Genomic DNA, 25,266 nt, shown 5'->3' on the forward strand with positions numbered 1-25,266 from the left:
TGTATTTATATCATGCTGTGTGTAGTACAACACTGTTTTGTCATTGAATTAGTGTTTGCTTTTTATTCTCTCCTGGATTTAGCGTATGATTACCTGCCAAGAGCTATTTTGTGCATAAAGATTTGAAATGACATTTAAAGTACTTCTTGTCTGCAGCTTAAGGCAATTGCTGCTGTGGCATCTTTCCTCTTGGTACAATCACAAGATCAGCATTTCAGTTGTCTGACATTATTCAATGTTGCTCATACCAGATGTCCTTTCAACACATTTAGGACAAGTGTTCATCTTAATGTCCTGTTAATTACTTGGTATATTCAAAAGGATGTTTCATCAAGTCTGTAGACATCCATCTTTGATTTTTGATATCTGAAAGTTATTAGGCTAATTATTTCTTTGGCATTGTTTTAAGATTCAAAATGACAGTGAGAGTTTTGTTCCATTTGCTGAACTGTCAACGTTATTTTAAAGCTTTTCTCTAAAGTTTTTATGACAGTTGACCATTGCACCTGCTTTTTCATCAGTGTAATTGGATGATGTGCCATCCAAGTGGTAGGTAGCTCATCTGCTTTATCTAATGGCACTGCAGGTAACTGCAGTCTTTTTCAAATCTAACCAGGTTCTGCTAGAGTGCAATTAGATGATTTTTTTGGTGAAGTGAGAAAGTAGATGGTGAGAAAATGAATTATTCGCACTAGAGAGGAATTACTGATAATTAGCATTAGCATGAGGCAGCTAGTTTTGGCCTTGAATTCTCGCTTTAGAAGGCTTTACGCTCCTGCTGTTCCGTGACCTGTTTACAGATTTTTGCCATTACGGGGTTTGTCTCTTGAATGCGTGTGAATTCTGCAACTTAGTTCTTTTTCTTCATGAAAGCATCCTCTGGATCTTCTGAATAATTCGTATCAGTGTTGCATAAAAGCTTCTGCTTTGTTTCCATGACATTTTACTTTGCCCTCTCAGCTGTTAGCTGTGAATGCGTGCAGTACTTACGCAGAAGGGGGTAATGGCAGGCACAGGCAGATGGGGAGACGAGTGGCTGGAGAGCAGCTCTGCAGGAAGGGGTTTGGGGGGGTGCTGGTGACAGCATGCCCCAGCAGCCAAGGGGTTGGGGTGCATTAAAAGCACAGGCAGCCAGTGATTCTCCTGCTACATTTATGGTTGGTGCAGCCTCACCTTGAATATTTGATGCGGTTCTGGGCTACACGATAGAAAAAGGACATTAAAATCCTTGAAAGCCTCTAGAGGAGGGCAGCAAAGCTTGTACAAGGGCAGGAAGGCACGTCCTGTGAGGAGGGGCTGAGGACACCCAGAACAGGAGGCTGAGGGGCGGCCTCACTGCTCTGTGCAGCCTCCTGAGGAGGAGACATGCAGGGGGAGGTGCCGGTCTCTGCTCCCAGTAACCGATGACAGGATGCAGGGGAATGGCACAGAGCTGCACCAGGGGAGCTTCACACTGGACGTCAGGAAAAATTTCTTCGTTGTGAGAGTGACCAAACACCGGAACAGGTTTTTTACAGAGGTGGCTGATGCCCCATGTCTGTCAGTGTTGAAGTGACATTGGGGTAACACGCTTAATATTTTCTTTAAGTAATAACTAGCTCTGCAGTGGTCGGGCAGTTGGACTTGATAAATTTTGAAGGTCCCTTCATGAAACTGTCAAAAACTGCAGTGGAATCTTTGGACTACAATATAGCACACGACAAATAGCACATAAGTGCCTGTGGAAAGCGAGCAGTAATCACTTGGTTTTTGTTGCCTTCTTAAGCAAACTTCAGGCTGCTTCAGCATATTTACCTTCTGTTAGTAGGGTGACTTTATTGAGAGCAGCCCTGAAGAGGAGGCCCTGGGAGTGCTGGTGGATGAGAAGCTCAACATGACCCAGCAATGTGCGCTTGCAGCCCAGAAAGCCAACTGTGTCCTGGGCTGCATCAACAGAAGCGTGGCCGGCAGGGCGAGGGAGGGGATTGTGCCCCTCTGCTCTGCTCTCATGAGGCTCCTCCTGAGGCCCTGTGTTCAGCTCTGGGGCCTTCAGCACAAGAAGGACATGGAGGTATTAGAATGAGTCCAGAGGAGGCCATGAGGATGACCAGAGGGCTGGAGCAGCTCTCCCATGAAGACAGGTTGAGGGAGTTGGGGTTGTTCAGCCTGGAGTAGAGAAGGCCGCAGGGAGACCTTTACAGCGGCCTTCCAGTGCCTAAAGGGGGCCTGCAGGAAAGCTGGGGAGGGACTCCTTGTCAGGGGTGCAGCGATAGGACAAGGGGGAATGGCTTTAAACTGAAAGAGGAATAGACATCAGAAAAATTCTTCACTCTGAGGGCGGTGAGGCCCTGGCACAGGCTGCCCAGAGAAGCTGTGGATGCCCCATCCCTGGAGGTGTTCAAGGCCAGGCTGGATGGGGCTTTGGGCAGCCTGGTCTGGTGGGAGGTGTCCCTGCCATGGCAGGGGGTTGGAACTGGGTGGCCTTTAAGGTCCCTTCCAACCCAAACCATTTTGTAATTCTATGACATCCCTAACTCAGAATCATTCACCACAATTTTATTAACCTGAAAGGAGGATGAGTACTATGTTAAAAATAAGCCTGATATTATTTTTAATTTTGGGGAATTGTAGCAAACCACTATTAACTAATAATTTACTAATTTATGAAAACTGCGTTCAGATGTTATCAGTTTTTTTTTCAGTAGTGAAACTTTTTTTTCCCTAAAATTGCAGATATGTTCTTTAAATTACTGTTTCATTTCTTCTTTATTTATATTTTCTGGGTGTGACAGCTCCACTGATGCTCTCCTTTCCTCAGATAATTATATACTGTTTGTTGTTTTTCCTTAAGGTGGGGTGATGATAATTTGGTCAATGCAATGTTTTAGAAAAAGGAATCTAACTTGAGAAGCCTGTCAAACAGTATACTTGCATTGTGACCTATGGAAACAAAATTGTATTTGATTAGGATAACAGATCAGATTAAACCGAACTTTATAAATTAATTTGAAGGTGGCGCACCAAAACTGCATCTGCCCAGGCCTTACAGAAGTTAAGGGGGAGGGATTTACTTTCCTTTTGGTCAGTATTTCTAGAAATGTCAGTAGCAAAATTAGTAAGACTTGTATTTTTAACTCTACTTGACATCAGAAAGTAAAATCTCTTCATGTTAATAATTTGCATTTTAATATGAAATCTGAAGAATGACAGCATGAGCTCTGGTTTTAACATACTGCAGTGTCTTGTGATGCTCAGTGGGCACTGTTGGATATGCTGCTCTTGGTCCAAATGACATACTGGCACTTTTCTGTTTGTTTTTGGGTGCTTTACTTTGGTTTGGTATTCTTACTGAAGTAAAACCATATGGAACTACGTTACAGCGTGGTTGCTGTAGTAGTTACAGATGTAATTATTATTCCGTCTCCATCACGAAGGTTGCAAATAATGGAAGTTTGCATGTGTTTTACCATTCAAACAAAGGCAGGCTCAGTGGCAAAAGCAAAACTGGGTTCCTCATTCACTCAAAAGAGCAATATACTTACAGGCATTCTCTTTGATGCAAACACGCTGTTGCTATCTATGTACTCTTGCTGAGCTGCAGGCATTGAAAATAAATAAAACTTGTAATAGAGCCCTCGATTCTGCAGCATCTGTGCTGTCTTAAGCAGAGCTCTGTGCAGATAGGGAGCTACCTCTTTAATAGGACTAGACTTTAATTACTGATTGACAGAAAATGTAACTTCTGTGGGTGACCCAAAGTTATCTTTCTTTGAATTAGTGATTCTTGGATGCTGGTTGCATATTTTGATATACTTCATGGCACTTTGGAAAATCGAGTCAGAGAGTAATGAAGCTTTTTGTTGTGGTACTACTGTGTGTATAGTAAAATTTCATGGTTTTGGTCATGAGCATTTCATTGCGTTTTAAATATTACACGTGGTTGTAAGTAACCCAGCGATGTGTGTTCTTATGTTTGTAGGCCAGTGGTATACTAGTAAATGTCTGTTTAGTAAGTTCTTTAATCTAAAGCAGGACCCTCTCTTGTTTGTCACGGTTGATGAGAATGCAAGCCTTTCTTCAAAAGTCTGCAATAATTGCAGTCATTCTAACATCTCCCTCTCCTCTGAGCTTTGCTGAAAGTGATCTGCATGTCAACATACACTGTACATGTTCTGAAGCACTTAAAAAATCACAGTATTTACAGATGCGAAAGATTGACTGAAATTTGATGATGATTGTTATTAAATCCATCAGACAAGAGAAGAACGGAAGATGGAAGCTATCCTGCAAGCTTTTGCCAGACTAGAAAAAAGAGAAAAAAGAAGAGAACAGGCTTTGGAAAGGATCAGCACAGCAAAAACTGAAGTTAAATCAGAATGCAAGGAAGCACAGATTCTCAATGACACTGAGTTTATTCAGGTATTTACCTGGAACTTTTATTTTAAAGCTGGCTTTTTAAAAGGCGATGTTGATCAGTTTGGATGTTGATCTGCACTTTAAGATGTATGAAACTTTTTATTACCTGAACTCAAATATATTTTACCAAAATCTGGATAGGACTTTGACATCATGTTTTCTGTTGACCCCACCCCACCCCTCAGGTAAATGTTAATAAAATTTAACAAGGAATTTCAGTTACATTAGTTTATGTGAGAGTGCGTACACACAGAGCTACTATATAATTCGGTCTGTCTTTGAAGTTCAAGGTGGGAGGTGTTTACTGATGCTCATTTTATGCACAGGAGTTGGTTTTCTTCAGGCACCCTCCATAACCAGTAGAGAAAGGCTTGTTCTTCCAGTGGGTTATTCAGAAGAGGTTGTAGTCTTTTCTTTCAAAGGAATTATTAAGGCTTAGTTTGTTCTGAATCCTTCTTGCAGGCCATCCTTAATACATAATAAACAATTTTTCAGTCTATTGTTGCTGGATACTAGTTCTCCTTTGCAAATAATCCCACAGATTCTCAGTTTGGGTTGTTTCCATGGATAGTATCTGTCAGCTTGCTGTTAAGTCCCTTATGGCAATTCTAAACACTCAGCAAACTGTAAGTTACAGAAAGGATATTGAACTGAAAGACATAATAGTGTAAGCAGATGATTTCTAGCCTATAGATGAATGAATGTGGTATAGGAGTTCCTGTACAAACCTGCAGTGATCTGACAGGTGACTGGTCTGTGTGAATACTCTCCCAGTGATGCTTGCGAGGAAAGTATGGGAAGCATGGTAGTCTGCCTTGAAGTAGAGTAGAAATAGTAACTTTAAAGTGTTTTAGCTCTAAAAACAGAAATGAGAGGCTTTTTTTGACGTATAAAGAAGGAGGAACTGATAACAGTTTATTTTAAGAAAGAGATGTAGGTTTACGTGTGTATGAGATCCATCTACTAATTTTCTGTTTTGCACCAGGAACCAGCAAAAGAAGAAACTGCCACCAAGCCCACCCCAGCCAAGGTTAATAGAGCTAAACAGAGAAAAAGCTTCTCTCGGAGTAGAACTCATATTGGACAACAGCGTAGACGACACAGAACTGTGAGCATGTGTTCAGATATCCAGCCATCTTCTCCTGATGTGGAAGTAACTTCACAGCATAATGAAACTGAGAGTGCCGCACTGGTAGCGGAGCCCGAAACAGAAACTGTTGTTACAGAAATGGTTACTGAAACAGAAGCTCCAGCACTTAATAAATGTCCTACTAAGTATCCTAAAACGAAGAAGGTAAGTCTCTGGAGGGTGGGGAGGAGAGGATGGACTTTGAACAGAGGTTTATAAAAAGCGTAGACAGCTGCATTTATATCTTAGCTATGTATGGATAAAAAAAAATGCCTTTCTTCTTTAAAAATTACCATTACCTGGACACTCACTGGTAATAAATCAAGCTTTTAAAGTTGAGTTACATCTATTAGGAGGTGTTACTTTAGATTTTTAAGACACTTCCAAAATACAGCTTACAGAACAATTTTGGAACAAATGTTTTCTGGGGAAAGTACTTTCTAGATAGACTGAAATTGTATATATATAACTGAAACGTAATTAAAACTGTTAATTGCAGGTGGGGTGGGTGGAATTAGCTTTCCTTCCTTTATTCATCGCAGTCTTTAGAACGTGTTTCAATGGCAGTGAACTAAATATCTGAAAATAATTAGTTTCCAGTACTTTTGAAACATCTGTTCTGAAGTGAGTGGATTTAAATACTCAAAAGTTTACGTAGATATCTGGGAAGGAAGCATTCATAACTCTTCAGTGCTTCCTTTCAAATTTCTTTTATTGCAGTGCATTGCATGCAGTTTGAAGAAATGTTGCAGTATTTAAAGGCCCTCCAAAAATTTGAAACCTGCAGGAGTGAATAAAGCAGTAAAACACTCTGCTTTAAAAATCTGCAGACGGCATTTAAAAATTTCTGTTTTTCTTCGGCATGCTTCACAAGTTATTCTGAATGTTTTACTGGGGAGAAAATGGGGGCAGGGGAAGCAGAGGACGAAGTAACAGACTGAAACTTCTTGTTGATGAACAGTAACAATTGCTAGGTGATTTAATTAAATCCACATATAAACGTAGCATGTATCTGTCTATATATCTTAAAGGGTACAAGAGTCATCCTATTAATTGCATCGCTACTACTTCTTGTCAGAGGGGAGCCTAGAATCTCCTCCTCCTCTTTATTTATGTTGCAAAAAAGCAGAATGAAGACACCTGAGAAGTCTGAATTTTACTATAGTTTTTTCCTGTTTGATATGTTTAAGGGTAAATATCTGGTTGTATTTTACCCAGTACATCCTAAAGTAAGGAGAAAGTCCTGGTTTGAAACTAAATAGGCTTGTTTAAAAAAAAAAAAAGATGCTATGATAATCTGTCAAAGCCATAACACTATATGAATATTTAATGTGCTATTTTCACATGTCCTTAGCTTTGCTTACTTCTATAAAATTTGGGAATTTAGTTCTGTGTAAAAGATTAAAAATATAAAGTGGATGAAATATTCAAGCAAAACAAGATGTTGCATTCTACACTGAATTTTTTTTCAAGCTGCTACAGTGCAGTGAATGCTGGTATTTTTATTTCTTGTGTAAATCTTTCATAAGAAGCATCTTCATCTTCTAGTAATGCTCAAAAAAAGCTGAGAACTAGCTTGCAACTAAAGGTAGCCTTATTCTATACTGTACATTGCAGTGGATGATTAAAGCTGCATATTTTGAAACAAAGAATTTGGGTCTGAATCTCTTAAGTATTTAATTCAAAGACCTTTATACTTACTAGAGTTCAATTGTTTTATTTCTGGTTCCCTGTTAACAGGAACTAAAATCCACTTGCATGTTTTTCAAAAACACTGAACCAGATGGGGAAAAAAAAATACCCTTTTTGGTAAATGTGCTATAATTTAGCTACAATAAGGAAGAATGTTCAAGGCAACTGCCTGACATGTTGACTGAAGCAGAGTCCTGACAGCATGGAAGTCTGATAAGGAATTTACTTAACTTTGTCTAATTAGCATGACAAAATTTTCCATGACTTTAGGTGCTCAGGCTCAATTTTATGTGTCTTGGAAGTATGTTCAGTGAAAGTTAAATGTAAAAGAACTAAATGTTCTTAGTTTACAGAAAAACAACCAAAGCTTCGTTATGTAGAGAAAATGTATACTGCTCCCTTTCATTCTCCCAGTTATTTCACCAAACTGTCTTCATATTCTTGCCCAGCTGTCTTCTGATTTGTGTAACAGATGACTAGATGAGTAATAAGACTAAAAACTTTCTGAAAGCCATTAATAGAAAACACTCATAAAACAGTTTTTTTCCTCTTTGTTTAGCACTTGGTCAATGAATGGTTAAGTGAGAAAAGCGACAAGACGGGGAAGCCTGCAGACAGTGTTTCAGAAAGGCCTCTGCGCATAACCACCGACCCTGAAGTTCTGGCTACTCAGCTGAATTCTCTACCAGGTCTCACATACAGCCCACATGTATATTCTACTCCAAAGCACTATATTCGTTTTACTTCACCATTCCTTTCAGAAAAGAGGAGGAAAAAAGAACCCGTGGAAAACATTACTGGCTCTTGTAAGAAGGTAATGCTTCCCTTCATTATGGTTTCCCATGCCATATTACTTAAAAATAAATCTTTATTTCGTAGCATGAATTCAGGCAGAAAAAAGATGCTTGGCAACTGATGTGTAATACATTTTCGAAGTATGTATCTTTAAGCTGCTATATCACTGATTTCAATTTGTTTTATTAAAGCGTTGGTTGAAGCAAGCTTTGGAAGAAGAAAACTCATCAGTGATTGATAGATTTAATTCGCCATCACAGGAGAGATCTAGAAGTCCAGCCATCAATGGTGAAAATAAAAGCCCTTTATTACTGAACGACAGCTGTTCCTTAACAGGTGATGCTTTTACTAATACAGTACATAAAAGTTGTTAAAGCGATGAGTTAATGAAAATCCCAGGGGCACTTACACTGTTTCCTGATAGTTTATCTTTGGTGGTTGTTGGAAAGAAAGGCTTAGTTGCATAGTAGTTGTTCTAATTTTCCCCTTTTCTTTAAAGTATGATTGATACAAAATAAGTAACAACCATTTCTCGTAGTGAATCTGTACAGACAGTCACAGTTAACAAAAGATTAATGTTTTTGAATATAAACATAAAGAGGTTAGATGTTGTTCTGTATATTCATACTGTTAAATTCAGTGGCCCTGTTGCACCCAGGTGAAAAGTTGTGTAATCTGTCAGGAATAATACAAAATGGGAACATGCTAGAAACCATGCTTCTGTGAGAATATGGAGCATATTAGATGATCCTTGTGTACAGAACTTGAACTTCCACTTCTTAGCTGAATAGTGTTAAAGATGCATAGAAGGAGACGTTTTTTGGAAATGTAGGCAGTTCTTTCCACCCTCCTTTGGGGTGGGGGAAGGGGAACAACACTTACTGATCTCTGTACGCTGTTAAGTTTATTTTTCAGGAAGTCTGCCCCTAAGGGAGATCTGTCAGCTTAGTAAGCTGACATGTGGAATGTGGATTTTTCATTCAAAATTTTTCATGTGGAATTCATAATTTTATTGCATCAAGCATTTAACTGTGATTACTATATCTAGATCTCCTCTACCTTTTTAAAATTTTAATGCAGATCTAACAACACCACTAAAAAAACGAAGACTGTATCAGCTGTTGGAGTCTGCATTCTCAGAAACGTCCACACCTACTCCTTCTCCATATGCCACACCAACTCATGCTGACATCACTGCCTCAGAGCCATCGCTGTTTGCTACTCCTCCTAGGGTAAAAACAGAAGATGAAACCTGTAGAAATGGTTACAAACCCATTTATTCGCCAGTTACTCCTGTAACTCCATGTATCCATGGGAATACCATGCACTTTGAGGTGAGATTTATAATGGATTTTGGTGTGCTTAGATTTTTATCATTCTTGGTAAATCAACATTTGTGCTCCTATTACAAGGGAGTGTGCTGTTTCTCTAGGCTAACAGTTAACGTGCAATTTCTTCTTCGTTTAGAATATTTCCTCACCTGACAGTTCCCCAGAAATAAAAAGGCGAGCTTACAGTCAAGAGGTAAGGATGTTTCCAAAAAACTGCAAAAGGTTTCTTGATTTTATCAAGAAACAAGACTTTCGGTAAATACTTTTCACCGCCATTGCAAGTTTTGTGGAATTTGTCTTCCTTACAGGTTTTATTTGTCTATTATTGTATGTTTCCACTTTTCCTCTATCTTAAACTGGTGCTTTTCTCCATTTTTTTTGTCACTTAAAAATCGTATTGGTTGTTGCGGATGAGCAATAACCACTGCAACTTACAGAAAAACAGCACTTGTGCTTTTCAGGCTGTATTTAGGTTTACATTAACATGTCTTCTTGTTACCAGCATCTCTTAAATGTTTTGGTTGAACCTAATTAAGGTTAGAGTGGGAGAGTACAGAAGAAATGTAACAAATGTGTTTCAAGTGGATTATTTGAGCTACAGCAGGTGCTGCTGGGATGGGCCCAGAGTATTCCCAGATAAGGATATATTCCAATGTAGAGGATCAAGCTGTGTGGTTGAACCACTAGAGGGCAACGTGATTCATAGATATGAGAACTTCCACAGGAATATCTGCATCCAAAAGGAGTGACCAAGTTCTACAACAATATGGAATTTGAATTGTGTGATACCTACAAAATAAGCATAAATATGTTGAACCATAAAATTTATAGTGCCTAAAAGGAATAGGTAGAAGTAATTAGCAATAACAAAATCAACTGTTGATTTCTGGAGAAATTCACTTTTGGTTGATCTTGCAAATGAATGGTCTAAGTATTCTTTCCTTTGGGCCAAGTGTGGATGTATATATAAAGCTTACTTATTTTTAGGTCAAAATGTTAAATGTTGAAATACACAGTTTTTCATGTGATCATAGCTGTTGATTGAATTTACTAATTACTTCTAAACTAGTGTCATTGAATATGAGTGTTTATCTGACTTAAAAAGAAGAGTTTTACTTAATAACTTTGCATTATATTGCAAATGATTTTAAAAGGATTCATGAACGCCTCAAAACAGGTTAATTTAGAAGAGATACTTCTAGCCATACTTCTGTGCTGGATTTTTCATGGTTAACAGAGTTTCAAGGAGTACAGAAGTCAGTTTCTGTAACTTCTCAATTTTTACCTCTACAGAATACTGATTTTTGATAATGGTGTTAAAATTGTAAAGTGTTCAGAAAAGCTTCCACCATTACCCCACCAACATTTTTTCTTGAAGTAAATGTGTTGACACTAAGGATCCCTTTTATGCTTAAGTTAAGCAAGGCCTTTGTAACTAGGGACTTGTTCCTGTTGAAGCTCCTCTTCTTCCTCTGCCAGTCATAAGTCAAACCTGGTATTAAAAGTTTATTTTGACTTTGGTTTGTACATATTTCATTAAAATGCTTTTAATGGCAGTAGTGGAAATAAGTGTCTGGCTACACAGCTGTTTCTTAAACTCATGGTACTGCAAGGTTTTAATGCCATTTAAAGGCATAGATGAACGTCAGAATAGTTGTAATCATGTTGCAGTATGGAAAAAGAGCTGACTTGTTCTTTCTTCGTGCAGGGATATGACAGAGCATCGATTCTAGCACTGAATTCTTTCAGAAATTCCAACCTGACAGAAATGGGTCTGCAAGAAATAAAGACTATTGGATATTCCAGTCCAAGGAATAGGACTGATGTCACTCGGCAGTGCACTGGCGAAATGGAATCTGTGTCAGACCTCCAGCTGGGACTCGAAGTTATTGAGCAAAGTGCACTGCATAAAAACCTGGAAGCCCCCACACATGATAGGACTGATTCAAACAGCCAATTAGAAACTGCTCATTGTGGACGGGGCACAATTTATTCTTCCTGGGTAAAAAGTCCCGACAGGACAGGTGTAAATTTCTCAATGAATTCTAATTTGAGGGACTTGACCCCTTCACATCAGTTGGAGGTAGGAGGTGGATTCAGAATAAGCGAGTCAAAGTGCCTGATTCAAGACGATGCTAGAGGCATGTTCATGGAAGCATCTGTTTTTTGTACTTCAGAAGATGGAATTGCATCTGGCTTTGGAAGGACTGTCAATAACGACAACTTGATGGATGGAAATTGCACACCCCAGAATCCTCCACAAAAGAAAAAGGTTATAATTTTAAGAATCGTTTGGTTTTTCTTACATAGTCTGGTAACGATATTTCTCTAACAGAAAGAAGCATACTAAAAATAACAACAACAACAACAAAAAACAATTGTCAGCTAAACTTTATTTACTACACTGTAGGCATTATTCAGGAGAACTCACGAAGAGCAAAGAGTAATGTTGCGTACATCCATTAGTAAATTTAATTTTTAAAAACTATATATACAAATTCACTTTTTTCTATTTTAATGTTATTTCTTATGAGTCTTAAATGAAATGCTCAATAAATAACTGCTTTTCAGGTTTGAAAATAGTTGCTTGTGCCACCAAGTATTAAAATATTCCATTCTGTTAGAATACTACCAATTTAATCGTATACTGGGAACATCTCTTATGAGTTACTACAGGAGGTTGCACTAGGGTTTATGATACTAACACTTGAAAATTCCAATTTTGAAGTACTTAAGGTACCTTGGTTTTGCTGTTATTGACTACACAAATCCATAGTTACAAGAAATCTTTTTTTTGGCTTGATTTCTTTTTTTGGAAGATAAGCACAGTATAAACTTGCTACTCTTCTCAAACAGCCCCTGTAGGTAAGTTCTTCGGTCATGGTCAGCTGGAACCAAAACTGGAGGTTAACCTGCATAAATGTCTTGACCGTGCTGCCAGGTTAAACTCCCTCTGCTCCTTGGCAATAGTTCCCAGTGCAGCAGCTTATGCAGTTCTGTCTCATAAACAGACAGTAGAAATTAATGTGATTTATTTTCTTCGTGAAAGTAATGGTCAGGGGACTAGAGGTGTATTATTTGTGTGTATACACGTGTACATAACGTGCATGCATGATGGGGTTTTGATTTTTTTGGTCCCATCCTGCCCCCTTGCACTTGCCCCTTCTGCTGTGCTCTGGGACATCCTGCGAGGGAATGCTCATGACCCTCAGAAGTTTGCCATCAGAACTGGATTTTGTGTTTATCTCTCTTTATACTGAGATATAACTGAAATAAGGCCGTAGCAGTGTTCTTACCTGGTCCTGAGTTGTGTGAGAGGTTCTCCCTCTGCCTCCCCCCTCCCTCCCCAATCCCCTTAGAATTCATGTGTAAAGGTCTCAGTTGAAGGCAATAGCCAGAAATAATTTGGTCTGTACCCCTGAAAGAATGATTTTAAGGTTTTCCAGGGACAGACACACAAATTTAATTACACTTTGCAGTCTAAAAAGAGGGAAAACAATTCTCATTTAAGGTGAGGGGAGAACTCAGGATTTCTGTAGGAGAATAATAATTAGAAGCCTTGTGCTAAGATCTGGTAAGACGTGCATGTTCTTACACAGTTGTTAGAAGAGGACACCCCATATCGCAGTGTTTCGATGGGCATTGCTTCCTTTAGTTTCTCTCAGCATTATACAAGTTCATCCTGTTTCAATATTGTACGTCCTGGCCATGTTTCGTAAAACTTGTCCATTCTTAACATTGAAGCTTTGCTTAAAGCAGTCTTCTTCAAGGGATCCCAGTGATGTGGAAATAACGTGAATTGTTTCAAAACAAGATAGTTCTTAGCCTAGACGTTCTCTTAATAGTGTTTTGACTCTTCATACCCTGGCATACAGATGAGTTTTTAATAGATAGAAAACCACCACCTAGGACTGCTAACAAACCAGGACTTCTTGGTTTCTGTCTCTGAGTAGAAATGGATGTCTGCTTTTACTGAGAATATAAACCATTTAATTTTTTGTTGTTATTGCACTTCAGTTTATTGTTTTGTGTTATAAAGAGGGTTCAGAGTAGATCGCTGATAAGTGGAAGGAAGGGAATAAAGTCATAAAACAATTTCCGCAAAACTAATTCTCTTACTAAACAAAGCAGGTCTGAAGGGGTCAGTATTTCGGCATTCAAATTGTAAATAGACATATGAAAGTATTTGATAATCTGTTTTTCTTAGTGAAAGTAATATTCTATAGTAGTGTCTATGCACTAATTTTTATATAAAATCGTGTGTATATGTATGCACACAAAAAAGAATAAAATATACACATATGTATATATAAAGTAGAACCACATGTCCCGTCCTGTGTCATTGGTTTTGCAAATAAACATTTTTACTTGAATTTTATCATTGAAATACACTCTGAATCAGTATCTCAGAGTGCGGTAAAGATACTGATTTAAAACAAGTTGCAAAACGAATGTCATTCTAAGTCACAGATCTTTTATATTAAGAAAAAAATATGAAAAGCTCAGTATCTTTTGATCTATGCAGTGAAGTGAAGCAAAATTTTGGTCTGTTTTTCACATGAGGTAGGCAGAGTGAGAGTGACTCAAGTCTCTTAAAATTAGCATTACGATATTGCTGTCCTCTTAGTAACACTGCGGTTCCAGGAGGGGCTGTGAAGTCCCTTGTCGCTTCAACCAGCAGAAGGGCTTCAGCAGTGAACCTTTTGCTGTTCCGTAAACTTCTGCCTCTTCAGAGGCAAAGTACATACCTCCTCTCGGCAGAAGCCTTTCTTTGCGTCTTCTTTGATAGCCATTACTAGATCTGTAAATTCACTGCAGGTGTGGTGAGATACCTTCAACTATGCCTGTCTTTTAGAGCCAAGTAAATGGTATGTCTTACTAAAGGAATATATTTAACTGAAAATGGCAAGAAGGAAACAAACTTTCTTCTAATCTTTTTTTCCGTAGGTATCCTTACTAGAATACCGTAAGAGACAACGAGAAGCTAGAAAAAGTGGCTCAAAGACAGAAAACTTTCCCCTTGTTACCGTATCTCCTCATGCAGCTGGTGGAGGAAATATAAGTAGTAACAACGGTGCTAATGATGGGTATAACAACAGTGGTGAAAATGGGGAGCAAACCGATAATGCTGCGAGCCTACCTGTACCACTGCCAACTACTGTTTATAATGCAGCTCCAGAAGACGCTGGTAACAACTGTGCAATTAAGGAGACGTCAAGTGAGAAGAGTGAGCCAGAGGTTCAGTGGTAAGTTACAAAACTGTAGGACAAAAGTTCTGGTGAATTATTTACTTAATTCTAAGTCTTCTATTTGAAATCTTCTGTTAATAAGCGTGCAGTTATGGATTACTTTTTTATGGATTATTTGAAAGAAGCCCTTCTTTCAAACTAGTAAACAGTTGTCGTACCTCTTACCTCAGAAATATAGTAGACACCTCCTGAAGATCACAGAATCGTCTAGGTTGGAAGAGCCCTCCAAGATCACCTAGTCCAACCTCTGACCTAACACTAACAAGTCCTCCACTAACCATATCACTAAGCTCTACATCTAAACGTCTTTTAAAGACCTCCAGGGATGGTGACTCAACCACTTCCCTGGGCAGCCCATTCCAATGCCTAACAACCGTTTCAGTAAAGAAGTTCTTCCTAATATCCAACCTAAACCTCCCCTGGCACAGCTTTAGCCCATTCCTCCTCGTCCTGTCACCAGGCACATGGGAGAACAGACCAACCCCCACCTCGCTACAGCCTCCTTTAAGGTACCTGTAGAGAGCGATAAGGTCGCCCCTGAGTCTCCTCTTCTCCAGGCTGAACAACCCCAGCTCCCTCAGCCGCTCCTCGTAAGACTTGTTCTCCAGACCCCTCACCAGCTTGGTCGCCCTTCTCTGGACTCTCTCGAGCACGTCCATGTCCTTCTTGTAGTGAGGGGCCCAAAACTGAACACAGTACTCGAGGTGTGGATGAGAAGATGAGAATATGGAGATGAGAATATGAAGATGAGAATATGGAAAATTATCCATAAAATACTGGTCAGCTTATTTTCATTCTGCTTTAGTACTTTATTTTTCAAGAGCAAAAATAGCTAGAACAAGAGAGATCAACTAGTTCTGTAGCCTGTAAAATTGTATAAGTGCAGTTGTGAATATTTAGAAAATGGCGTGGAGTACGCATGGCATGCTCCTTCCAGAGCTGCACGAGTCACGCTGTGTGTGCTTGCCAAGGTGTGTGGTGGAGGGAGCTACGTTCGGATGGAGGATGTTACAGTGGCTTTGGGAGATGCTGAAAATCAGACTCAGTATGGCCTTGGCTCTGCATTTAATGTCCTTGCATTGTCACTGCTTTGTCTATGGGCTGAAGATAATACTCTTCATCTTAAACCTCAAAACCTTTCCAAAACCACTGTAGGAAAGAGGGGTGGAATAACGGAATAATTAGTATTGATCAACAAAAGCTTCTAGAAGACTCTGAGGAGTCTGTTTTTCAGTGATCGAGTTGGAATGTGTGCTTTGTGTTTGCTGTCACTTAAATGCAACATGCAGAGATGCATGCAGTCTGCCTGACAGTTCCTTCTGCTCAGGTAGACAGCACGTGGAGATACTTGCATAGTTGCTTATGATGGCTGGCTGGCTCCCCTGCGTGCAAGCCATATGCTGGGTTGTACTCCCTGCCAGATACTCCGGCAGCCTTCAGATCCTGGGGAGAGGTTCGGTGTGAAGGGGGATGACACAGAATGACTTCGGTTCGTGTAAATGTTTTGCAACGTTTTCCACTGTGGTTTTTGGTAGCCTTAAGATAGATAGTCAACTGTGTTGACTCTGTCTCCAGAATGTTACTAGCACAAAATAAACACTGCAGAAGTTCTTTATGCTATAGAGGAGGACTGACAGTGTTGCAGATGAACATGGGCTGAGGAGTTGAATACCTCTCTGCTCAGATGCTCCAACTATTCCAGAATAGAAGGATTTTGTAGAGCCAACTGAAGGGAGAACATAAGTGCAGTCTTCAAAACTTCACTGAGAAGTGGCTGTAAGTTCATAATGCAGAATGTAGTGTACTGTATTGTAAGCAAAGAATGTGGGAAATAGGCCGAACTGGGAAGAATTTACTAGTAACTCTTTTGCAGTACTTCTGCAGACAACCTCCAAACTTTTAAAACAACAGCACTGTAGAGTATTGCAATATGCTCTTGCCTGAAATAAAACTGAGTTTTGTAGAGTGCTGCCATTACTGTTCTTTATGTTCAGATTGTGAGAATGTAATCGATTATAAGACAGAAGACATGACTGTCACTTCACCTGATATCTGGTGAATGAAATCTAAAAGCTTAACTCCCATACATCCGGAGTTGTGCAGTATTTACAACTATGGATCTGCTATTGAAGAGCAAGCTCTTTTTTAATAAATAAATGACTATTTCAATCTTTTCAAGAAGGCTTTCTACAAATTGAAACTGTGAAGCAGTACTCACAACCTGTAGTTCTTGATCTGTCAGATATTAAGAATAAAAAGACCTCCACAGATCTACAGATAATCTTTTTCATATTGAGAGGAATTGTCAGTTCTCATAATGTAAGAAGGTTGCAGGAGATTGGTATATTTAAAGTGTGAGAAAACAGATCTAAAATACCTAGCCAAACGGCATTCCTTAAGTAGGAACAGTTATTTGGCTCTTACAAGCAATCAACACTGTAAATTCTCTGGCCTAGTATTTGCATGTACAGTGTCCTAAATTTGGTCCCTGGGAGTATATCGCCTTGCTTTAACATACACTTCCCTCTTCCAGGACTGCATCAACCTCTGTGGAACAAGTGAGAGAACGAAGTTATCAGAGAGCGTTACTTCTCAGTGATCATAGGAAAGACAAGGACAATGGTGAGTTGATTTATCGTGGCAAAGGTAGATACATCTAACCAATTCCTTAGGTAGTCCTTAATCATTCTAATGTTATGTTTGGGTCTGCTTCATCTGTAGGGGGAGAATCACCCTGTAGCCCCTGCTCACCGTCTCATGTTCAGTCTCCACCTTCATCTCATTCAAATCTCATTTCCCAGTTGCAGCTTAAGGTCCATTCTTTCACTGAATGTATGGAAGGTCAGTAAGCAGATGACCTTGTATGACACTTATTGAATAGTCTCTTACAACAACGTTAAGTAGCTCTTTAAAGTCAAATACAAAGTGCTTAGTGATCTTGGCAAAAGACCTTTTCCCCCACTGTTATATTTACTTCTTATTTTTGTTTCTAGAACCTGATCCTGAAAATCCAGAGCCTACTTCTGAATGTCCGTCCCCAGATACTTCACAGAAGACTTGTAAGAGTCCTTCAAAAGCAAGCAAGGTGTGTGTGCAGGTGCATGTGTTTGCGTGTATCAAGCATATGTACAGGTCTCAATTTATTTTTAAAATGTTAGCATCTTGATTTTCTATTGAGATTTTTTAAATGTTACCATCATGATTTTCCACTGAGTTGAACGTGTGTAGTAATTCTGTTCAATAATTTAATGTAGGTAAATATCTGTAAGAATATTTGTAGTAGGTCCAACATGTAGAAGTTCCATCCAAGTGGGTTTGTGTTCTGTTCTTTCAGTAGCCGTATCTACTTACAAGCTCTTCAGTGTCCACAGAATGTGGTATCAGATGTATCAGTGGTCTCAGTATTGCCACAGTTCTGCAGGTTGAATGCCAAAGGACTGACAGTCAGAACTGACAGAAGTAAAATGATTTAAGTACTTCTTACCTTAACAGGAGTGGCTCTTGCCGTGTCAGGATTGGGTACTGTTTGGCAGTAGAGGCAGTGATATGCAGAAACTTGTTTAGGAACTTCCTGTATGATATTAAATGCAGTAATTCAGGTTATAATGTCCAGTCTGCTTGCGCTATGCCAGTTTTAAAATGTTAAATCACTCTCAAAAAAATACTTTGGTTTTGTAAGTAGTCATTTGGAATTACTCCTTTCAGACTCAGAAATCTGAAGCTTTAACATATAGGAGATTCTGACTTTGCCTTGATGGTCATATTCCTATTAGTATTCTCAGGTGCACTTGCTAGGCTTCGACTTTAAAGAACAATTCATGTGTACTTGCTAGAAACAGTGCCTGTGCTAAGTTTAAGCTTCCTATGGTCACTGTTTTTCATATACCAAATCTCTCCTGTGTCTTAATGCTTTTCATCCATCATTGGAGAAAGAGAGCACTGACCTGAGAAGATTTAGTTTTAATGCCTGCATCATTGAATGTTCAGAACGTCTCGCACTGACTGAATTTCTTTCTGTTCTAGCCCTCTTCACCAAGTCCTGTAGTTTCAACACAGTCACTTGGGAAAACGCCGGCAAAACCAGATTCGCACTGGGAAACTGCAGCAAATGCACCAGAGGCCGAGTGTGCGAATCACCCAAAACCTGAGCTGCAACAAAAACAGCTGACAAATAATGTCCAAGCACTTTCAAAAAATCATCCATCTCAGTCACATCTGCGCAGTTCTGCTGAGCAACTTCCACACTCACAGAAGTTGCCTTCTGCACCTTTGAAGCTTCATTGTCCCCCCTCACCTCACGTAGAAAATCCTCCCAAGTCATCTACGCCTCATGCGCCCGTGCAGCATGGTTACCTTTCACCAAAGCCTCACTCGCAGCAGCTGGGCTCTCCGTACAGACCTCATCACCCCCAGTCACCTCAAGTCGGAACGCCCCAGAGGGAAACGCACCGGAACTTTTATCCAGCAGCACCACCCCTTCAGCCTGGGAATCAGCAGCAGCCCAGCGGACCGCTGTTTACTCAGACAACTTCAGGACAATCTTCAGCTTCTTACAGCCAATTTAACCAACAAAATTTGAACAGCAATGCACCACCTCCCCCTCCCCCTCCGCCCCCCTCTTCTACTTACTATCAAAACCAGCAGCCCTCTGGAAACTTTCAGAGTTACAGTCAGCTGAAGGGCAGCATACCCCAACAGACTGTGTTTTCATCTGGACCAAACCAAGCACTTCCTGGCTCTGCGGGTCAGCAGACAGTGCCAGGACACCACGTCACCGCGGGGCATTTTTTGCCCTCTCAGAACCCCAGTATTCATCACCAGGCTTCGGCCTCTGCTGCCCCACCTCCTCCTCCGCCCCCACCTGCCCCGGGACCTCACCTTGTACAGCAGCAAAGTACTCATCAGCAGCATTCTGTAGCACACGTGGTTGGTCCGGTTCACGCTGTGGCAGTAGCTCCTGGATCACACCTTCACTCTCAGGCTGCTGGCCATCATTTGCCACCGCCCCCTCCGCCGCCAGGTCCTATCCCCCACCACCAACCTCCTCATCCTCCCACGGGACACCAAGGTTTGCAAGCACAACACCAGCATGTTGTCAACTCCGCACCTCCGCCCCCTCCGCCCCCACCGTCCAACGTTATGGGCTCGGGGCACCACCCAGCATCAGCACAAGGGTTGCACCACCCGTCGCACCAAGGACCCCCCCATTTCCCTTCAAACGCCCATACGGGCGTCTCCTCCTACTCCTCACAAGCCCCCCATCACACGACGTTAGGACCTGGACCTCAACATCAGCCTGCTGGAACAGGACCTCATTGTCCACTCCCCGGTCAGGGTCCTCACATCCAACCTCAAGGACCAAACAGTATTGCAACGCCCACTGCTTCAGGGTTCTGCCCCCACCCCGGCTCAGTAACCCTTCCCCACGGAGTGCAAGGACCGCAGCAGGCGTCACCGGTGCCTGGACAGATTCCCATTCACAGAGCACAGGTGCCGCCGACTTTTCAAAACAATTACCATGGTTCAGGGTGGCATTAAAATGGAGCCCTTTAATTCTAAACATTTTTAAAATGTTCTGTAATATAAACTGTGTATATTTCATATGTACCTATTCAAGGTACTTTTTAAAGCTTGTACATGATACTTTGTATAAAAGCAAACACCAGTGCTCTTTCATTGTATCTTTCCATTTTTTGCTTTTTAAAATTCCTGAAAAATGTGCTGTTAAGCCAGTATTAGGTATTTCTTTTTATTTTGTAAGTGAACATTCCAGCTGTTTTTCTGGCAGTAGGTTTGATGCTGCATAATCTTTAAAATTTTATTGTTGCAGTTAAATTCATTTAGTGAATGTTTTCTATATTACTTTTATACATATGTAATTAAATAAGTACACAGGCTAAGTGATGGCACTAACAATTTTTTTTTCATTTTCTTCTGTCAACAGTTCTTTGTGTGCATAGAGATAGAAGACAATGCAATACAAATTTTTATAGTTTTGGTGTGGACATGGCTTTTTGTTTCATCAGTTATTTGCAGAAAATGTAATTTAATGTATAGACCGTTTCTAATGTCTCTGACGAGTGCTGTAAATACTGTATTTCTTTTGCTTGTAAAATTGCTTAAAGCTTCTTTCATTTGATATAGTATTGTACATAATAAGTCTCTTTTGCAAAAAAAAAGTGTGATCTTTGTGAAAGTAGTACAGTATATGATCTTTAATTTTTTAATATACTGTCACATTGCAGCACTGGTTGGGCATTTTAATTCATGTTAATAAATCACAATTATGTCAGTTTTAACCACTTGTCCTCAAAGGGTGCTGTGTGTTAAAGGAAGGGGCCGTAGGCCTTCTGTCACTGTGGGGCTCTTTACCTCCATGCCGTTTCCAGGTGTGGGTTTATGGCACAGACTGCAGGAGGGGATTTATCTTCCCTGGCTGAGTCTACAACTGGGGAAAACTTACTTCAAGGAGAGCAGGGTATGGGCTCAGGTTATTTAATATTAATGTGCACTGTGTATGTACCATAGCAGTGCAGTTGTGCACTAAAGGCAGATGTTACTCTGTCTGTTCTTGGTTACAAACTACAGTAACACCTGCCCACTTCAGCACATCCCTGTTTTCTCCTGTTGGCTCTCCAAGACCTCCTGTTAGTGCAGTAATGTAGGAAGTGAGCCCCTTATACCATAGTTATGGTGTATGCCTGTCCTTAGAGCTCATTAGTGAACGCTCTTGAATTCTGCTCAGGTAACAGAACGAATGCTTGATGGCTCTCTTTCAGAACCCAGAGGAGAAAACCAGCGTGCAGCTTCCTCTGCTCTGGCCACTACAAAACCTGAAAGGGGACAGGAGTGGAAGCGGCAATTCCTGCTCACTGAAAAGTGGTAATTCCTTTTAGCACATAGAAAGTATTGGGGCTATGTAAAACTGTAATTTGCTCGTAAGTACCGGAAAAAATAGTACACAAAAAAAATGCTTTCCTGGACAACTGTTGGCTATACAAAACACGTGCAAGGTCTGAGCGCCTCTATTTGTACTTAGCGTGAAGTAGAACCCAGTTAGGCCATCAACAACAGCAGGGAGAAAAACCAAAAACAACCCAATGCACCTTATGCTACTGCTCACATTTGAGACATCTGCATCACCCTCCACAGCTCAAAGCTGTTGACCTGACCCTCTGCCATTTATCTGTGATGATTTGTTACCTCTTAGCAGCCATGTGAAGTGTTGCCAAAGGGGGTAGCAGACCACGACTGGCATTAGTCAAGTTTTGCTGTCTCAACACACATAAGGCTAGTCCTGTGCTTGCCTTGCAGTTAAACTGATGTTGCCAATGCTAGGATTGTCTATGTAGTCAGGAACACACCGCTAATTAGTTGCAGCAAGGCACAGGGTGAAACGAAGCATTTTTACCTCTTATCTCTGGATTTCACTGTAGCATTATTTTTTTTTTCTTCTTCTCAGCAGTGTCATCCTTGAGGCCTTTAAAAGCCGTTCCCATGTGAAGAGGGAAGTGGATGGTCAAAGGCCCTCAGGTCTGAGATCCAGCTGCTGGCAGGGCCTCAGCATGCACAGGAGTGTCTCCTGCCTAGCGCATTCGTGTGGCTCTCCTGTTTCTTTTTGGATGAGCGGCTACCCAGGCGCATCAGGGATGGGGGATAAATGGCTGCTTGTCTATAAAAAGTTAAACACCTCCTATGAAATGGCTCGGTTTTGTCTTGTTTCATCTAGCGCCCTCTCAGATACAGCACATCATTCCTCGTTAGCCCTCTGTATGCTTTGGTTTGTACAGGTGATGCTATTTTGTAACTAACCCCATCATACAGAACGCAGTAATTACAGCCAGGCTAACCCCCACCCACCCCCACCACCACATGTAATTCTAGCAAAGAGTTGGATTTACAGCTAGCAAAGATTCCAATGACCAGCACACTGTCTGAAAAAACAAAACACTTTAATTAGACAACTGCAAGCACCTCAAACAACTGGTTATTGTTACAGCATGGGGCTATCTTCTCACAATCTAGTTATTGCAAAGGCATGTGAATAGATTTCATATGGACAAAGTCAAGAAAAAGTGGCACCATAGTTACATGAAAATCAGAAGTAAGCTTACATTCATCCCACTGACTTCTAAAAGAGGCCAAAACACACCTCTGTATTTTACATTCTAAAATCTGTATTGCCTATAAGCTTCAGTCTATGTAGCTTTTTTTCCTAGGAAACACGTAATTCTTGCGTGCAACTTACAAAGAATAATCGTATGTCTGGTTATGGGAAAAAAATAAAGCTAGTGCAATTTGTTTTAGAAACATGTAAAGCTATGAATGGAATGAGCATGATCTTGCTTCTTGCATTTTACCCACTGCACTGTAAATTATTTGCAGCTATCCTTCCTTAACTGATTCCAAGCACACACTTTTATTATAAAAGATCAGCAATTCTACACAGAGAGTGGTTCTCATGCTCAACTTTTAATTTTTTTTTCTTAAGGTATAGTACAACTTACAGTGCTTATAAAAAGGCAACACCATATGGTACCATGTCTTCACTATCACATTGTAAGGGAAATTGCTATTTTCTTTTCTTAAAAGCACTTAAAATAGGCAAAAGTTCTAAAAGGGAGTGCTAAATGATAATGCATACTTTATTAGAAAGAAGTCTAGCCTTCCTTTAAAGTGCCATTTGGGGAATGAAATCCTGTAAACCAGAGCCACTTTGTTTAAAATCCAATGAACGGGAACTGCTACAGAATAGAAAGTTTACACAATTCCTTAAAGCAGTTTAAAGTCCACTACATGCAATTGGTTTGCTATAAAGCTCTCTAAAACTTAGTAGCTTTACTCTGAAATTGAGTCCCCAGTCCCATATTTAAATGGAAATAAACATTTACAGGGTGCATTTACATACACTATAATACAAGAATGACGTCCCTTTGCCGGAAGATAAAATTGTACAATTCCTTGCCGTAACTCAGTTCTGACTTGATAAATTTCTTACGCTTGTAAATTATATAATATGCATCAGCTAAAATATTTTTTTCATAAATAGTTACAAAACTTGCCAAAACACATGGGGGGAAGTTTCTTTTGTTCAAAAATCTGACATCTGAATGCCACACAACACAAGAAACAATGCTTAAAGACACGTTAAAGTGTTTTCTGAAGAAAGTGGGTGAGTAAACTACTAGCTGAAGACAAAAAGACTACCCTTCCCCAAGAACACAGTGCACAAAAAGCAAAATGTCAAACAGTACCTCAAGCAAAATAAAGGTCTGAGGATTGAAGCCAGCTCACGTGTGATCCTGCTAAAGAATTTGTGACAGTCACCATTTAGGTCCGATGCATTGGAAAGTGGTTGCTGGCTTACTTCTACAGCTGGGAGATTCTGCTAAGAATTCAGCCATGGATGCCTAAGGCATTCTCCAGCTGAAGCACGTTTCTCTGGGACCATTTCTAGCATGGGGATCAGGAAATCTGTAAACTGTGCAGCATCTTCGTGAGGCCAACCATACTTCTCCACAAGCACGTCAAAAAGACTCCAAGGTTTCAGCTTGGTAATGTGTCGGAGTTCTCCTGTAAACAGAAACATTGCCAGTATTAGAGAAATACCTCTTCAGCCCTGATAGTGACTAATCCCTGATTAGTTTTCCTCTAAAAAAGAAAAAAAAAAAACAACAACTCATCAGGCTGAGAATCATCACTTAGGAAGGTCTGCACATTGCAAGCTTGCTTGAGGTCCTCAAACAAAGAAAATGAGCATGGCCAATGTCAAATCATTCCTAAAGCAAACTGTGTTACGCCTGGACTCCACTGTAAACAAAGTTTCTCCTGTTGTCTTAGAATCACAGTCACAGAATATCCTGAGGTAGAAGGGACCCACAGGGATCACCAAGTCCAACCCCTGGCACCACACAGGACCACCCAAAAATCAGACCGTGTGTCTGAGAGCGTTGTCCAAACGCTTCTTGAACTCTGGCAGCTCAGTGCCATTCCTTCTGCCCTGGGGAGCCTGTCCCAGTGCCCGACCACCCTCTGGGTGCAGAACCTTTCCCTAACCCCCAGCCTGACCCTCCCCTGTCCCAGCTCCATGCCGTTCCCTCGGGTCCTGTCGCTGTCCCCAGAGAGCAGAGCTCAGCGCCTGCCCCTCCGCTCCCCTCGTGAGGGAGCTGCAGGCCGCCATGAGGCCTTCATCCTGTGCCCCTTACACGAAGGCACTCGCTCTCATGCTCACGCTGTCCACAAGAACACCGCAGGCCTTCACTCATTCATCTGCCAACAACCCTAAATCTTACGAAAACCGCTCCAACCTTAAGGCACAGCTCTCAGTAACAGGTCATTCTGCCTCACTACGCACCATTTGCTGACAATGCCACAACCGTTTGCAAACCAAGCCCAGCACAAAGGGTTTGCCCTCACGGGTTCTGCTCCATCTCCCAGGTGAGTGCAGCCAGGCTTGGGCTGACTTCTTCCTGGGGAGGAAGCGCCTGCTGCTGCTGCTGCTGCCCACTGCCAGCAGTGGCAGAACTGCAGGACTGGAGCCCCTCCGATACTGCACACGGCCAACTGCCAGTTGGCAGCAGCTCTGCAGCCACCACCGTAAGGACCCCAACAGAGTAACCCTGCAAACAGCCAGCCACTGGCAAGGGAAAGGAGAGACCCGCTGCTAACAGCGAGC

General features: G+C 40.8%; 2 protein-coding genes across 17 annotated transcripts in view; one reads left to right on the top strand and one right to left on the bottom strand.

Moving 5' to 3' along the window:
• KMT2E (lysine methyltransferase 2E (inactive)) overlaps nt 1–22,292 on the top strand; it is a 67,504-nt gene extending 45,212 nt beyond the window's left edge. For 2 of the 7 annotated variants that reach the window (XM_080575336.1, XM_080575337.1), the window contains 14 exons: nt 4,234–4,398; nt 5,381–5,689; nt 7,776–8,030; nt 8,203–8,347; nt 9,092–9,345; nt 9,479–9,535; nt 11,051–11,614; nt 14,290–14,588; nt 17,125–17,213; nt 17,313–17,432; nt 17,585–17,676; nt 18,615–20,081; nt 21,371–21,473; nt 22,054–22,292. In XM_080575336.1, coding sequence (XP_080431462.1) covers nt 4,234–4,398; nt 5,381–5,689; nt 7,776–8,030; nt 8,203–8,347; nt 9,092–9,345; nt 9,479–9,535; nt 11,051–11,614; nt 14,290–14,588; nt 17,125–17,213; nt 17,313–17,432; nt 17,585–17,676; nt 18,615–20,081; nt 21,371–21,473; nt 22,054–22,094 — 3,960 coding nt within the window. In that variant the 3' untranslated portion in view covers nt 22,095–22,292. Of the gene's footprint in view, nt 1–4,233; nt 4,399–5,380; nt 5,690–7,775; nt 8,031–8,202; nt 8,348–9,091; nt 9,346–9,478; nt 9,536–11,050; nt 11,615–14,289; nt 14,589–17,124; nt 17,214–17,312; nt 17,433–17,584; nt 17,677–18,614; nt 20,891–21,370; nt 21,474–22,053 lie in introns of those variants that run through there. The other 5 variants (XM_080575338.1, XM_080575339.1, XM_080575341.1 and 2 more) reach the window with 5 other exon arrangements.
• Nucleotides 22,293–22,522: 230 nt separating this feature from the next.
• SRPK2 (SRSF protein kinase 2) overlaps nt 22,523–25,266 on the bottom strand; it is a 144,805-nt gene continuing 142,061 nt past the window's right edge. For all 10 annotated transcript variants that reach the window (XM_080575350.1, XM_080575348.1, XM_080575353.1 and 7 more), the window contains one exon: nt 22,523–24,164. In XM_080575350.1, coding sequence (XP_080431476.1) covers nt 23,980–24,164 — 185 coding nt within the window. In that variant the 3' untranslated portion in view covers nt 22,523–23,979. The remainder of the gene's footprint in view (nt 24,165–25,266) is intronic.

Source organism: Anser brachyrhynchus, assembly GCF_964034855.1.
Source record: "Anser brachyrhynchus genome assembly, chromosome: 1".
NCBI lineage: Eukaryota > Metazoa > Chordata > Aves > Anseriformes > Anatidae > Anser > Anser brachyrhynchus.